The 18045-nt window shown below is 36.8% G+C and overlaps 1 protein-coding gene across 1 annotated transcript in view; it reads left to right on the forward strand.

Annotated features, from left to right (window-relative positions):
- Positions 1-4655: 4655 nt before the first annotated feature.
- Positions 4656-18045, forward strand: part of LOC108572324 (serine/threonine-protein kinase N1-like) — a 93555-nt gene continuing 80165 nt past the window's right edge. Inside the window, exon 1 of the mRNA XM_017934538.1 lies at positions 4656-4728. Within this exon, the coding sequence (XP_017790027.1) occupies positions 4698-4728 (31 nt within the window). The 5' untranslated portion in view covers positions 4656-4697. The remainder of the gene's footprint in view (positions 4729-18045) is intronic.

The raw sequence follows: 18045 nt of genomic DNA on the forward strand, positions 1-18045 counted from the left end.
TTCCTCGATCAGAAAGAAACTTCACGAAAATATTTCACTGAGCAGAAATTAAAGTTTTCATTTCGTATCAGTGAAGTATTGGCGCAGGCGAAGACACGCGGTGGAAATAGTAAATGCGAAGACCACTTTGAACGATAAAGGGTGGCGTTTTAACGGTGCACCAAACTAGATGGTCTGCTTATCAGGATTTACTTTACGACTCGAACAGCTTTTCCAATTTTACGCGGTACCGGGCTAACGTATCCCGTACTTGTGAAATATGCCCGGAATACTGAAATATCAGGATAAATACCGACGTTTCCTTGCCACGTTCCCCTGCAGAAATACATTTTTTACATATTTCTCCGTACCTCCGACGCTAAAGATGGCTTTTGTACACTCCACGTAGCCAAAACAATAAAGTAAGGCTGCTTCTAAGTGAAACCTTGATTAAAGTGTGGCAAATGGAAATTTAAGAAAAATCCAAAGATTTTCGTTAAGATTATCTTCAGAGTAATTTTGGTAATTGTAAACGTTAATGTTTTGCGTATTTTTTTGTAGTCGTGATATTTCAGTTAAACAGAGATTTAGTAACAGAATTTTCCCATTTCTTCCCTTGTAAAAAGCATATTTTATCGTGCTAAGAAACTTTCAAATAATTTTCTGCAAACTTTCCAATTCTTTCCTTTGCAAAAATCACTTTTTGCAATAATAGAACACACTGGATTAATTTTCTAAAAATTTCCCAATTTTTCCCCTCCCAAAAATCGTTTGCTACCACAGTGAGAATTACTCGAAAAATCTTGTTGTTGTTTACCAAGTTTTCTCCAACTTTGAAAACTTGAAAAAGTTGTCGGTTGGGAAAATGTTAATATCTCACGAAAATGTTCCAATATTTTCCCCCACTGAAAAAATCCACTTCTTACCATGCTACAACAACAATGTCGAAAGATTCGAACAATTCTTTGAATCGCTGCGAAATTTTCTTCGTCGAAGAAGCACCAAGAAGATGGGGAGAGAACTCCCTGTATTAATAGTCACATCGATCCTCGCCAATCAACATTACGTACGTCGCGATATACACGGTCACTGACGACGCGACGTCGGGAACAGAAATCGCGTGTGCGTCACGTGTGACGTAAAGCCTGAACAGATTCTCTTTATCCCTTCGACATACACACGTCTCGAACGAACTAAATGCCTGGAATTCCTTCGGAACACAGCGTTCGGATTATGGTTCCGTGCCCTTTGCCTGAACCGATGGCCTGTCGGATTCCTGTGGCCTACTTTCCCAGGTTACACTATCATTCGAAGATGGATAAAGGGTGGATCTGCGGTTATAGTTACGTTACCCGATAGATTTCCACCGATCTTCAGCGATAGATCCTTTAATCGTTGTAAATAGAATTGAGCTCAGCTTCTTGTCGGTTTAATTAGCTACCGGGATTCACTGTAAGGATTCTAGGGACTTTGCAGTGTTAGAAAGTTTCGATTTAATTGATCGATTCAGGGTTGAAAGAAAAATAAGTAATTTCTTATGAAGATTCTAAAAGATTTTAGAAGTCTAGGGTATTGAAAGTTAGTGTATTTGATACATTAGGTGATTTAGTCATTTTTTTCAGTGCTTAGTTCTGGGGAATTTTCAAGTGATTTAATATCCTTGTGTAAAATGCAGTGAATTTGTTCAAATTTTGGTAATTATTGTGAATAGGGTCCTCAGAATCGATTTCAATGACCTCGAACTATGTTGTCGAGGTCAAGATTCTAAAAAACTTTTCCCTATACATGTTACCGGCGGACTTCCTTTTAGTTTTTAAGATATACGCAAAAATACTTTCAATGTCGGGTATCATATTCTGTAGGTTTGGGTTAAGTTTACGTTGAGTTTAGTACATGTTTGCGTTATGTTCGAGTTACGTTTGACTTTATTTGCTTAATCTCTTAGCATTTAGTATCCTTATTGCAGGACAACGTGAAATTAAGAAAAATAAATTTAAACGGTTACCGGTCGTCGGTAAGTGAGCGACAGTCAACGTTCGTTATTAGCTGACCATTAACGGGTTCATTTGACCATCGCAACGTGGACATTAAGCAACAGTGATCATTAACACGTTCACTGCCACGTTGATCACCTGTGTCCGGAGATTATTTCCTCGATGGGGTCACGGAGGTCATCAGTGACCGGAGGGCCTCAGATCTTTAGAATAATTAAAATGAAATGAATATCGTCAACTAAAAAATTCGAACATCATAGCTAGCTAGACATTATTTTGAATTAAGAAAAAAGAAAAGTAAAGCATAAGAATATAGAATAATGAAAACTTTCTTGAGGCCCCCTGAGAGCAACATGTAAATCTGCGTGGCAAACGTGTTAAGGAACGCGTCGAATAAAGAAGTAATACTTTGCACATTTAGCTAGTGCTTTAAGTTTGAGGAAGTTTAATACTCAACATCTTCCTGCTTAAGTGGCCGACCGTTTGGCGGCGGTCGGGATATTTATCCGATATAACCTATCTTAATCTAACCTAATCACTGGATTGGTTGTATATACACTGGCTGGTAGCCACCGTATTGTTGTTTATAGAAACAAAATGACGTCCTTGCAAACTTGGGAAAGTTGGGAAAAGGCACTAAACTGCATAATTACCATATATTACCTCTAATTTCTTATGAAGATTCTGAGGTCTTCTCAGAGTCGGGAATTTTACTTTAATCAATATATTTAGAATTCAGTGAATTTCTTCAGATGTTTTCTCCCCTAACTAGCTCGGTAGTTTCTTCTGAAGATTTTAAGCTCTCCAGAGGCTATTGGAATTTCAATTTAATTAGTATACTTAGAAGTAAATTTCTCTAGATCTTTTCTTCTCTAATCAGCTTAGTAATTTTTTGTGAAAGCTTCCTGTGGAATTTTTCATTAATATATTTAGAAGTGGATTTCTTCAGATCTTTGCTCCTCTAGTTAACTCAACAATTTTTACAATGAAATTTTGAGGTTATATTAGCGTAGGTCACTAGCAAGAGTTTAAATGTCTCATCAGAGTCCTCCAAGAGCCATGTGTTCTCCAGGAACTTGCATGTTGCAGATGAGGCCAAGTTTTGTTGCTCTCATGAGTACTCAACTTGCTTCAGACTTCCAAGTGGTTGGTTGCTATCTTAATATTTAAATAGAACTAATATTCATTTCTTGTGGACATTTTCGAATGTGTGTCGAGGACATTGCCATTCAGTATGCACACGTCCTGTCGGATAGAACAGTGGAATAAGCATTCCACGAGAAATTTGTGCATCTTAATTGGAAAGCGACAGATTTACGATGTCTTTATGAAACTGCAGGAATTTCTGGACAAGTTTTGCGACTGTCTGGCTGATTGTCAAAATGCAGCAAACGCTATTGTATCGCAGTCTCTCAAGGATTTTTGGAAAAAGTGAAACAGTTTACTTTAACCTCTTCAGGGACACCGACACATATGTGTACCTTTAAATTTTCCGAAAATTCCAATATTTGCCATAGAGAAAGTATGAAAAACACAATCTCCAAAAATCTCCTAAGGAAAGTAGTTTAATTGCTATCAATTTAACACGACTATAAATGTAACTACATAAAAAATGAGATCAATTTTTGCTAACTTTAAAAGAAATCATCCCTGAAGAAAGTTAAACATAAATATTAATATTCCAGCACTATCGAAGTTAGAAAAATAAATAATTTAAAAGTTGTGAGATGTTGAAATAATTTATTTTGGGTATTTTAGATATTTTTCAGTTTAAAATTTTTTATCAAATACTGAGAAGAAGTAAAATCTGTAGATACTTCAGAAGTCTTCGAGTATTTCAAATAAAAAGCAAACTAACCTTTTCAAAGTCTTAATTACAAATCTTTATTCTCTGCTTCATCATCTACTCGAAAATTTCCTTATGAAAATTGATGACATACCTACCCTTTGTGATAAAGAAGTAAATATCAGAAGATTACCACCAGAAGGTTAACACCTCAACATTTCCTCCAACTTGATAGAAAACTTACCAATGCTAATTTTTCTTCTTTTACAGATTCACCATGAAGTGCCCTCCGTGTCACGGCTAAATCAATCCTACTACAAGAAACCGAGGTATCGCTACGATCCACGAATTCCACCAAAGCAGAGTCAAAGTGAATCATTCGGTACGATGACCTCACGCGGTTCAAAGGGGTCGTGCTCGATGGCGATCAAGGGTACGCGCGATTTATCAACTGGTGTTGGTGTCACCGGCGTGGAGGAACGACAGAGCGTTTGATAAATCGATTGTCCAGCCGCGGAACGACGTTAATTATGGCGTGGAACGGGAGTGTAATCGGTAGCGCGGCAGCTGGTTGCCTAACGAGCGCGAAGAAAGCTCGTCGAGCGAAAAAGTGGACGGCCTAGAGGTTTCTGATAATTGGATACTCTTGATTTAGGGGCACCAAGAAGGAGAAGAAGAAATCAAGAGATAAGAAAAGTGAGAAGTGATCAAGAAAGACAGAAAAAAGGGGATAAGGGATAAGAAGGAAATAAAAACAGAAAAAAGTGAGAGAGAAAGAAGAGAAGAAAGAACAGAAAGAGAGAGAGAGAAGAAAGGAAAAGGGAGAAGAGAGGTGACATTTCCCCGAGGAATAATTGCTGGTGATCTATTGTGCTTGGTTCGGTGCTGGGTGTCGACTGGCGGACTGTGTGGGACCATAGTGGACGCTGGACATCGAAATGAAATTGGGAGATAACATGACTATGGAAGGTGAGAGAATTTTCATTTCTTTTCTTTTTTAACTCTCGTTACGGCGGAGTTCAGTATGCTGATAACTGCAGGTAATCGTACACATACCCAAAAATGCTTTACTGAAGTAGAAACTTTAAAAATAAGACGGTATATCTCTACTAATCTCTCTAAGCATTTACTACTGATTTTTATCTTGTTTATACGTAGATAGTCAAGGGTTGAACTGATCATTAGAATTAGAAACTATGAAAAAGCAGATTGTTAGATAGACCTCTGGATATAAAAACAACAGCATAGAATGTAAAATATATTTCATGAAAATGTCGACCAGAAAATTTATACGGAAATGAAATAAACGGTAGTCAGATTCTTTTCTTTTCGAACTGTAAACGAACGTGCAGCTTCAGAAAAAGAAGCGAAAGGGACAGTTTAAATACAGCTGAAGAAAAGTCGATTGTTTCGAAGGGAGAACAACTCGTTCTTAATTGTTCCGCTGTTATTGATTTCCAGAATGTGGTCACGTTTTCTCCTCGACAGTTTGCAAACATCGCAGTTTGCCTCATCAGACTTCGTTGACATACTCTTGCTCGTTATCCAAATATTCGGGCGGATTCTGATGAAGCAAACTTCTCTCTGTTTACGAAACCGTTGGCAAGAACGTATCGAAACGTGACTGTTGTACACGGAAATTGGACGGTTGCGATCCAGAACTTTGGCCATCGGTGTTTTCGTTATTTTCTACGACACAGATTTCATTTAATCTGGATCTAGGCTCGCCATAATCACTTCCAGTATTTTCTAAATTTTCATCTTCTGACTGAAACAAATGTTCCCCTTTCAAAGTATTTTCAACTGTTACAAACTGAAGAAAATTGATTAAAATGTATATTCTTTGGAGAAGATTTTATTAATATTTTTGTTTCCTTAATGAAAAGATTGCTGGAAGTAATTTTTCTTCAAATTAGTTCAAATTCGGGTGAATTCAAAACGGGTGATTTCCCGCCTTCTGTCTCCAGATTAATTAATATCATTTAATGCTGGGAGTAATACACAATGCTGATTGGATTACCAATAATCAATAACGTCGCTTCATTATGTTCGAGTGCGTGTATATTCACGAGCCAACGCATTGCGGATCGAACCGGTTGCAGTTGATTATTTTCTGATAATTTCGCTAGCGGGAACTGGAACAACTGTAATGTTGTGCCAGAATTCACCCTTTGTACCATTCCAATTTGAAATCAATCCAAAATGATAAAATAAAAGAGATACTGTGTTGAAAATGATATCTTTTGGCTTTTAAGTAACGATAAAGTATAACAATGCTGGAAGAAAGTAACAGAAGTGGAGTAGAGATGTGGTGGGGGTAGCGCTCCAGTGACCTTGTGTGGCTCAATGATTTCACGCGAGCTATAGCTGACCGTTTGCCGCGTTAAGGTTCACCTCAACTTTTTATTCACTTTTTCTACGTCTTTTTCATGAATTTCTACAAAAGCCAAGACACTTATATTCTCTTGCAGAATATTTTACGAAAAATTCTAACTTTTATTTTATAGAAAATTCTCATTTTTTTTTGTCAATTAAAAAATTGGAAATATTCAAAACAATTTTTTCTCCGAAGAAGTGATCAAAAACGTGAAATGAGAAACATCTGAATAGTCTGAAAGTTTCATTTGGAAAAAAGTGGTCTGAGTTTATTTTAATGGCTTCGTAGATATTCGAAAGCTAGATTCGTGTTGAAATCTCATTACGAGGCGCCACGATCCGCCAATTCCCAGAGTAATCGGTAAAATGATAGAAACACGAGCCTCGGAATCGTCATCGATAGGCGGTGTTTACGTGCTTAAGGTGGGTTTATCGTGACGAGGGGATCAAGGCTCGACTGCGATCGACAGTCGAGTCCATTAATCAGCGTAAATTCGATTAAGAGTCACGAAACGTCCCCCTTTCGACCCTCTTGCCAGTCGAAGCCCGAGGGCACGCGAAGGGACACGACTGCTTTAATTGAAATCCACGAATTTGTCGGCGTGTAAATCGTGTTTTAGGGTAAATTTCAATTTAGTCGGAACATGTGATTGCGTGAACACTAAAGCATAGCTAAAATATTTCTAAAATGTGTTGATGTTGATTTTGTAAAAATTGACAAATATGGTGTTTCTTTTTCTCAAAGAAATAGCTTTCTTATATCTTCCTGAATATCTTTCAGTTTTTTTTCTTTTTTCCATAAATTACTACAAATCATATTTTGGGGGAAATGTCAACTTAGTTGATCCAGGTGATTGGATGAACACTCGAATTTGTTTAGAATATTTATTAAAGGTGTTACTGTTAATTTTTCAAAAATTTACGAATATGACAGTGTTTCTTTTTGAATTCTTTTTTTTAAACGAATTATTACAAATCGGTTTTTGTGGGAAATTTCAATATAGTGTCCAAGTGATTGGACGAACACTAAAATTTAGTTAGAATATTTATAAAAGAAGATGTTGATACTTGTTTTGTGAAAGAGATAATTCAAGCAAAATTTCCAAAAATTGTCACAATTACCCTCTTCGAAAAATGGTGGCGACCGCCACCGGGGGCCACGGCACTTAGGCCTGGCGACTCTTGGCCCTCGAGGCGAAGAATCGAGAGATGTTTTTCCAAACATCTCCGAGTTTCTTCGTCCTCGAGGACAAGAGTATTGCCTCGGCAATGCAGACCCGCGCTCCCACTTCCTGGGACTTTCCCAGGGAAAAGGGGCTACTTAAGGGATCCCCGAAAAAGGCACTTACCACGTGCATCGCGTCGCCTACACTTCAAAATTAGGTTAAGCGTTATCGGATTCAGATAAATGTATTTTTGTTAAACAATTTGCGCGAGTGATTACTTTACACCACGTCACTTGCAAAATTTCATACTTTATCGATGAATGCTCTCGACTTCATTTTCATCCCCCCAAAAAAAGATCGACGTGTATTTTTGTGAAATCGAACACGGCGATGATACAGCGTGTGCACGCGTATGCAATACACAACACACATCACCTTGACACACTTCCGGAATTAAAGGGATGCGTGTGGAACACCGGAGCTCGTTTATCATCCATGCTATCGGATCAAATACTTTCGCGATTATATGAAAGCGAGCTGCATGCGGGGTTTCGTCTTGGTTAGTACGAAATCAATTTACGAATTTTCCGATCAACTAAAACAAAGGTGAAAAAAGTAAAGAAGGAAATTCGAAACTTGGCTGACACGCGAAATAAGAAAAGGTTTCTACTGGTTCGATTCAAAGGATGAGTTTCTTGTCCAAATTTAATTGAACTTCCTTACGAAATGAAGGCTCTCTTTTTTTCGTCGGACGATCGAAAAGATCCAGATTAGTTCGATAAAAAAAACCGGGAGAGAAGTGAAGCAAGGGAGAACTTAGATGCATTAAAAGTCGACGACGAATGCGAGTTAATCGATTAAGTGGAACGCGTTTCTGGTAAGTGGCTTCACGTAGCGGCTGCAAAGTGTTTGACAACTCCATCCTGTCGCAGACAAGTGGATGACTAAATATTTTCCTTCCATTTTTACAAAATACACCGGCAGTAAATTAGAAAAAGGAAAAAGTACCGAATACGTGAATTTTTATACCAACACACTTTCTCATGAATATTCTACATAAATTTTCATATTTATTTAATCTCTGATTAGGTTGGAATATTTATAAAATCTCCGCAATAAAATTTTCGATACAATCTAAAACTGTTTCTATTAACTATCTTGGAATGTATTCATGAATATAATTGTACACATTTATTTAAGCACTTTTGCAAAGTGAAATTCTTCCTTCTTCCTCTAAAGCAGGGGTTCGCAAAGTTTAGTAGGTGGGCCAAATTGTAAATTCGAAAATATTTGGCGGGCCAATTACGGCCATTGGCCGTTAAGACAATAAAATATATACAATCTGCACATATAATAATAAGATATATTACATAAAAAATTTAGTATTTTTTTAACTGAACAATTTTTAATCATAATATTGTGGGATCAATTCGTTAGGAAACACGTGTACTCTCTGTGTCGTATAGCCAGCTCGGCGCGCTACCTTCAACTGCCTTCTTGTTCGGGGCCTGGGGCCCGGGGCCTCTTCTACGCTTCACTTTTCGCTACACTCACACACGCACACACTCTCTCATGCCGCGCCGGTACGCACCACACACGCACTCACGCGTGTCGGGCCCGATCGCTGGCGGATCAGTCACCACAATTTATTTATTTTTTTTTTGTAAAAATGTAAATTATCTCTGTAAATTCAAGATGGCGGCTGATCTGCCATCGCGGGCCGCATTTCTAGGGTTCGCGGGCCGCATTTCTAGGGTTTGCGGGCCGTACTTTCGGAACCCCTGCTCGAAAGAAACAAAGGCAAAGTAGAAAACGCTAAATCTCCATAATCAAACAGAATTTTCTCATCACTCTAAATATCAACGAATGAAATTATTTTCCCAACGTTTCGCCAGCTGAAAATAAGTAATTCCGTAAGAATACGGCTTACGCCCTAAAGCCTCAACAGTAAGAACTGTATGATGCCGGGCCGTGAAAGCTTCAAATCTCTGATTAATAAATGAGTATACAGTGGGTGGTCAAATTAGTACGGTCACTTTGAAATTGTGTATCACTTATTTGAAGTTTTATCACTTCAAGTTAAACCTTTTGTCTATTTATGTATTAAGAACAAACGAAAAGGTTACATTTTATATTATCTTAGTCATAATACCACCGGAAACATAAAATGCGTAATTTTTTCATCTGACCATAATAATTTGATCACTGTATGTATAAACAGTTGAGATTCATGATTCGATCGTCTAGTTCACGGAAGTAACAACACGGACGTCTCAAGCAGAGGCTGTCCACGTGAAGTAGAACGATCGCAATCTTGACAATTATTTTTCCATCGTCATCGCGATCGATAGCTCTACATGTTTGTGTCTGTATCGTCTGTGTGTGGTGTGTGTCACTGGAACGATTCCAGCGTTGTCCAGCTGGAGAGTTAGCCGGTACTAGTTATAGTTGGAAAAGAGGATATGACCGAGATAATACGGACACGCGGGTCCGGCTCGAAGCGATTCGTGGTCCCTTGGCGATTTAACAATTGACTTGTGCCTTGTAAGAGTCGTCTGCGAAGTAATTGGAACTGATCCGTTCTTGTTGCACTGTTATCCTCGTTTCCCCATTCGATTTTGTGCTTAACAGTCGTATCGTTTAGTGATCTAATCGAAAAGTACGAAAGGATTTCTACGTTCATCCATTAGGTTCGAAATGATACTTCCTTTCTGTATTTTTGAAACTTCAATCTTTTGGCGAATTGGCAATGGATTCTTTTATAGGTTATTATAGCGACACCCCGTATGTAGTTATCATTAAACTTCCTATGTTTCAAATTATAATGTCCAGTATGTTTGCGAAGTCTTTAGTTTCCAAATGTTTCGTCTTTATTTGTTATTACGAAGACACCCTGTATAGTTTCTTTCTCATTTTTAGAATTAAGTATGCCTCAAACGTCTGTACGAAACATTCACTTTTTGTATTTCACAGTTCTTCATCTCAATTTTGAAAAGTATTACCATGTGTATTCGTTATGAAAGAGACACCTGGTATACAGCTTGACAAAGATCTTCATTTCAGAAATAAAATGGAAAATTTGAAAAAATTTGAAATCGTACAATGGAGAAAGAGTTATTCGATCTTCAAAATGGTAAAACGACTTATGAACCACCCTGTATTATATGTAAGAGTCATTTTTTACTTCAACAAGGGAACCCACCTTTCAACCAAAATATTCCAACTACTTCAATTTCCATAACATCGTCACGTTCTCTAGCATTTCTTTCTCCGTGATCCTTACGAAGCGGACACCCGATGTATAGCCAAACTTTGTTACTCGCGAAAAAAGCGTGTGACATGTGCGAATGAAGAATGAACGCGGAGATTTTGGATCGGGGGGTCGTGACGGAAGACACGTGGATTCGTAGGGTCGCCGGTTCACCCCTGAGAAGGGAGGGGATCAATTATCGTTCAATTAGCGTTTGGTGGTGCATCAGCGCGCTAACGAAATTTCGCGCGGCGCAACGAGAAGTGGGGCAACAGGTTACCCTGCGGGACACGAAGGACTCCGACCAACGAAGGGCCTTTTTTAATGCGATTAGTTAATGAATCTGGCCGGGGGGTAAATTTGTCTATAAGTCGAAGGACGACGATGGGGACGATGAAAATGACGTGGAAGATGGCTCAGAATTGAATTAGCCACGAGTCGTGCATTATACATAGACGATGGAAGTAAGCGTTCGAAAGTATTTTATATATTTTAATGCAGTGTATATACTTACAATTTTTTTTATGCAATATACAGAGTGTTTAAAAAGGATTGGTAACATGGAGGATTTCCTTTCATTTCTGTGCAAATGAATCAAATAAAAGTTTTACCGTTCTGTTCCTCTAAAAAAGTTACTTGCACATAAGGGATAACATTTTTTGTGAGCACCCTATGTATACAGGGTGTCCCGTAACTCCTCGAACACCCGGAAATGGGGGCTTCCTGAGGTGACTCTGAACAACTTTTTCCTTTACCAAAATGTTCTTTGAAGCTTCATTTTTGAATTATTAACGAAAAACGTTGACCAATCAGAGCGCGTGTAGAGACCGCGCTCAGGGACGGAGAACAGAGGCTCATTCGCGCGCGATTCCGACTAATTGCAATTTTTTCAAAAATTTATACAAACGTGGGAATGACGGCAAAAAATCATTTCTCTAAGCCTTATAAAAATAGCGGTGCAAAGTCAAAATCTTTTTCACAGCGATCGATAACCGAGAAGTCACGCGTACGCATTTGTTCACGATCGCGCGCGGATGAGAGTCAGCGCTTCCGTGCCTGGGCGCGGGCTCTACGCGCGCTCTGATTGGCCGGTGTTTTTCGTTAATAATTCAAAAATGAAGCTTCAAAGAACATTTTGGTAAAGGAAAAAGTTGTTCAGAGTCACCTCAGGAACCCCCCATTTCCGGGTGTTCGAGGAGTTACGGGACACCCTGTAGATACAATTAATTTTTGTGGAACTTAGGAAGAGAGAAAATGGCACTCGAATGCTTAAACGAGTTACGAGTCTTCTCGGTTCTTATTTTTTTTATTTTACGTAGCAATATTTTTATGAAATTATTTAGAAAAGATCATGATTATAATTATGAGTGATATTTTTCATCTTTCTTTTGCAATTTTTTATAGTTCTGTTATTCCTTTGCATTATTGGTGATTTTGCTATTTTTAATTCTATTGCACTATTAATTTCACCATTTTAAAAAATTACCATTACTACGCTAAGAAATTGTATAGTAAACACAATAGTGGAGGCTCTATTTTAAAGCAGAATAAAGTTGCACATTCGCAACATCGGCGCACGGGAAACAGGATCGATCGATCCTAATTAGTCTCCCTTAATTAATCACTGTGAAACGCGTTCCACTAACGGCATACAAATGTTTCTTCCAGGAAATAGAAACGTCTGTCTAATGGTAATCAACGAAACTCCCGCACTCTTTTACGAACGTTTACGCGTTACGCGTAGTAGGAACTTCATTTCTCATTAAATCGTTTCATTAATGTCGCTTTGTAGAAACATACGAATCGTCGCTTATTTCGTCGGCACAACGTCGTTTCATTAGCCTCAATTATTCTCTGTAACTGTAATTGCAATAGAAATTTTATAAATTGTCCCTTCTGCATCTCTACCGCAATTTCTAATTATCGCAACAATTCGAACGTTTTATTGAATGTGACATTTTTTACGAAAAAAAGTAATGAAACTTTGTTGTAAAGGAAAAATGAATTAATTTTGAATCACTACCCACCCTTGTTACAATTTCATTTCATTTCAAATTTCTGAAGAAATTAGGTAAATTTTAATCGTCGCGCCAACACGCGTGCAAAATGAAATTATCCGAGTGAAAAATCAAGTCAGTCGATGAAATTTCTCGTAGATCGATTTGTAGATCGTCGTTTAAACAGATTTATCGAGACTTTTTTCGATCATTTATCGAGATTTTCAAGTAGTAATTGATTCTTAGGTGTACACGCAGCACTTTGCCGGTGATATACGCCTGGTTTCCACGTGAATCCATCGTCGATCTAGCGAGACGTGGAACTGTTTGGCTTTGATCAGCGACCTTTCAATTAATTATCGCTTCACGTGTGCTATAACGTGATAACGAAGTTTATCGTTGCACTGAAAGGAGAACAGTACCCTGAGAGATGAAGAAAGTAGCAGAATCTTTCGCTTAAACGTTTAATTCCCCGATGTTAAGGAAGTTATAACAAGTCTTACGATCGATTATGATGGAAAGATTAACAGGGAAAGTGTATCTCGGGGAGTAACGAGATCGGTGACCAAGATATTTCTATCCGTTTTTAATCATCTGCTTGATTTCATTTATGATTCAATTACTTCCGATAAATTGGCTCGACGACGCGGCAGCGCACAGTGTGAAGCACTTTGATTACTGATCTGTCGTCGATTTTTAATGAGCACGACGGAAGTGAACGCGTTGAAGTTGGTAATTTGCATGAAGAAGATAAAGTATCGATTGGATAAATCAGAGAAGTTTTGTTTTAACTTCCTCAGATGATTTCGTGAACTGAATTTGTAATTAATAAGTCTGGTTGATTTGGTTATTAATTAGTCGTTGATTATTAACGACAGGAATGTTTGGAATTGCGAATCAGCTGAGAACTACCGAGCCAAGTGTTTATTGAAAAATGTTAATTTGAAGGATGATTTCAATGAATTTGTAATTATCAAATAGCCGAAATTAAAGGAATAATTTTCTTGTCAATCTACGATCAATTTTTAAGAAACAAAATGATCGAAAGAAATAATTTAAAGGGGGAAATGGAGTATCTATGAAACAAATAACAGAAAAGCTTATTTAGAAATTCATAAAATCGTCAATAAAATTGAATTAAGTTTTTCTGTTATTTGTTCCATAAATTCTCCATTTTCTCCATTAAATTATTCGCTTCAAACATTTTTTAATTGGTCTAAATTAATTGTTTGATTTTCAACAAGCTTGACAGAAAATTTCAATATAATTTTATTCGAGATTTTATGAATTTCTAATTAACAGTTGCAATTAATTAGTTTAAATTAACTGGCCGATTTTCAACGATCTGGATGATAAAAGTAACAATTGAAATGGTCAGTTTGACGAAGGAAATGAAGGGAATTAATTGAACAAACGAAAGCGTTAAGTTAATTCAATTTCAGGGACGATTTTATGGGATTTCAGTTAATCAGATGGACTCCAGTGGAGAGATAATGGAAGATAATTGATTGTGATGGCACATGGGTGTGAATTCAGTTTCATGTTCGATGCCCAAACAGATACCTGACAATTGGATTTCCTCCAAAATCTATTCGCCTCTTCCGGCCAGATCGGTTTCAAGAACTATCATAACCCAATTTCCTCAGTTACCCTTTGCAAAGTTTTCAATTTATATGTCTGCTCTCTGTCGAGAATCCAGGAAGCCAGCGAGCTAAACTTTCACCCATAAATCTCACTCTACCCGCGAAATTTGTAATAATCGGAAATCCTCCATATTGTTTCCGAAGAATTGAAAAAACTTCACAGTTCTTTCTCCTTTCACTTCGCCATTTAAAATGTATAAAAAAAAGTTGACGATTTATCACTTCATAAAACTTTTCTTCCGAATTCAGAGAAATTGATTTGAAAGAAATTAATTTGGAGAATCGGAGAAATTTAAAAGGAACTCTCGAAATTAAAAGAAAAATATTTTCGCGAGTCAGAGAAGTTAGAAACTTCCAATTGTACTCTTTTTTTTTTTTCACTTTGCCATTTAAAATTTCAAAGAGATTGCCTCGAACAGAAAAATTCTGCTATTTCTAGAAAATTATTCCATTGTAAATATTCTAAGAGTATTTATCTATTCTTCGCGATAAGAAAATGTTAATTTTCGACGTCCTCACGAGGCTTATTTCCCTTGAAGAATAAAAAAAAAGAAAAAATGAAAGATCGACATGGTTGAAATTCCGAGGTCCATTTACCTAAATCCGGGGACACCGTGTGCATCATAAACGTTCAAAAGGCGAACTTTATAATTAGTAAATGCTTCTGGAGGTGCTCGATCGATGGAATGAATAGAAGTTGAACCGGCTAACGGAAGAGGTGGGGATCCAACAGAGGCAACAATGAAACGCAATTAACTCGGTTCTTCCGGTTTTCGAATCCAACATTTCCCGCGTCAACCTAGCCCCGATTTTCATTGTGTTTTCAACGACGCCGTGTTTACTTCGAACGGCAACATGCAATTATTCTCCGTTAAATAAATTGATTGTGGAGATTGAAATTTTCAAACAATTTCAATTTGTATTTGTTTATTTTTTCTATTTTCTTTTTTTTGTGTGCTTTTGTTTAAGGGGGTCTTCTAGGGTGACGGCCGTTTTTTAAGGCCCTTTTTGCTAATTTAATTACAGAAGTACGGTAACAGTTATTAACACGAGCTTTATTCCTATGTATTTACTTGTCCTTGAAGAATCATTACAAATTTTCTTTGTTGAAAAATAATTAAATATGGCTGCTGTGGAACACGTCAAACAGGAGCATGAAGAAAAAAGTAGGTCCATGATTGCTATGATTTGAGCTGTTCTGCGTATCAGAAATAAAAAAATCCAATTGATTCTTATTTAGTATGCGTGTCGCTATGGCCGGTAGTAGAATAAAAGAAAAATATTGAAAATTTAAAAAATGGCGGCACTTTGAATATGAAGTATCGATTTTTCCGACTTTTTTTCGTCTTTCAGAGGCGAGAAAATCAGAAAAATATACATTTTGGCATAATTTTACTACCGACCATAGCCACACATGTTCTGAAGACATGTGCAAAATTTGAGTTCGATTGGTTCAGTAGTTTTTGCCAGATCGTGGTAAACATTTCAGAAAGCATGGTTCCGAGAAAAACGCGTTTAAAGTTTTGAGTGCAATTTATATTCTCCCTACCGCCGGCCTTTGATGTGTCACACTAAATGAGCTGTAACTTCGTTGTTTTATTGAATACAACTATAAAACTTCAAGAGTACATTCTTAAAGAGTTGTACTTTCGATATATACAAAAAAATAGAAATCGATTTTTTGAAACCGTCACACTAGAAGACCCCCTTAATGAATTGTGAGATTGCTATGGAGTAGTGAATAAAATTGTTCCAAGTTTAGTTTCGTGACATTTTCATATTTGTTTCGAATGGTTCTGTTTCAGTAAAATTACAAAATTTTATAATTTTATCTTCTGGTTTTGAGTGAAAGTTTGATTTCTATGATTTTACAATTTGATCTTATAAATATTATGAATTATAATAAAAATAAAATTATGGTTTGCTGAGTACAATAGTTTCGAGTATAATTTTGTTTTCTTTCTCTTCTGTTTGATCTATTGAAATTATTAAATAAGTACGGAATACCGAAGAAAATAGGTTCAATTTGAATTACTTTAATATCATTCTTCCCCTTTCGTTTGATTTATTAAATAGATTCGCTGAAATCGTAAGATTATCATGGACCGTTAAATTCCAGAAATTCACCGGAGTTTATGGTTGCCACAACTTCTACAACCAGGCCAGCTTAATTCCCAAAGTTCGATTTAGTCCTGATAGTTTGAAAATTTTAACTAGTCGATAGATCTGGAATTCTTTTAGAAGCGAATTTCCACCGCTAATCTCGCGCCACGTTCAACTTTTGCATACTTTCGAAGTTCTGAGTCGCGAAGCTTAAAAGTCGGAACGAGTTAAGCTGCATGATCATCGAAGCTCGAAGCACGTTCGAGTCCAGGAAGTAATTTCAAAGCTTTTTCAAATTCTAGTTTCCCTTTGCACAGCTGCGTTCTTGAAATTTTCATAGGAAATTCGATTAAGACTTATTACCTCTAAGATGTTACGTACGCAGACTAGCCGACGCGGAATCAGCTGTGAATCAGCTAAAGTCACAAGGATATATCTTTACCGCTCGAGGTACAGTAAATTCTCTACAAGAGTCAGTAAGTTTGGATTCTACAAGTGACAGTATAGATGGTCCTACGCCTAGGTCTGCGTCATTGCTGCACCCATGTTATCTCGCTCGCAGTCAGTCAAACGTGTAACGCTACACCAGTCGGTTTCCTTTACGAGATTACACGGCTGGACAAATCATAATAGAAAAATATAATTTTTTTAGTTTTACTTTTCTTCATCTGGAATTTTTTTTAACATGTTGGTGAGATTTTTCTGATGAAAATGATATCAAACACGATATAATTTGAACAACATTTACTTATTAACACGTTCACTGTCACGCCAGATTTACAGGTTGCTGTCAGGCGGCCACAAGAAAATACATTTTAAATATAGGATTATAGTATTATGATTTATAATTTTTTTTTTTTTTTTCAATTGAAAATAATGTCTAGCTAGCTATGACGTTCAAAATTTTTAGTTGACAACATTTATTTTATTTTAATTATTCTAAACATTTGAGGCACTCCAGTCACTGATGACCACCATGGCCATATCGAGGAAACAATCTAATGTTAATACTTATTGAGTGATTAATTTAATTTCATAATATATCGCTTTAGCGAGCCACCGTTTGGTTGCCAATTGTTTATCACATAGAGGCGGCCTACCTCCCCGTAAAAAAAAAAAAAAAATATAGGGTCGATTCCACAAGTGTCAGTAAAATGTAGGGTCGATAGCAGCAGAAAAGCTGCTAAACAATTAGAATGAAATGTAACGATAGAAATTATTGCAATAATGCGTAATGCAATTGAAAAATTGAAAGAATCAAAAGAAAAAACGCGAATTCGTATCTTTTTCGATTCTAGAATATAAGAAAATTTGAATAAAATACGCGACGAGAATTGGGGAGAAGCATAAGTTAAACGCGTAAAAATATTCAATAATAAACGAACTAGGGATGAAGCTATTATTTCAATACGCGATGCACTGACTCTAGTATTTACTAAAATTCAAAAATTCTCGTATAAATTCCGAAAATAGATTATTAATTACGGTAAACTACTGAGACGGTTTAATTTAGGGTGGGCATAGTGCACTCGTTCCAAATCATCTCACAATATACAATAATAAATCAACTAACTACTTAACATGCAATTCATGCAAATTCCTTGGATGGTAAATTATTAGTAAACAAAATAGCAAGTCATAAAATAAATTCAATATCAGAGAAAATATATGAAAAATTTAAAATTAATTTCAATTGCTGGAAGAAAAGTACATATTGATTATTAAGCTGTAACGAAAAAGGAACCTCTCAA

This window comes from Habropoda laboriosa, unplaced genomic scaffold, assembly GCF_001263275.1.
Source record: "Habropoda laboriosa isolate 0110345459 unplaced genomic scaffold, ASM126327v1 scaffold65, whole genome shotgun sequence".
In the NCBI taxonomy this organism is placed as follows: Eukaryota; Metazoa; Arthropoda; class Insecta; order Hymenoptera; family Apidae; genus Habropoda; species Habropoda laboriosa.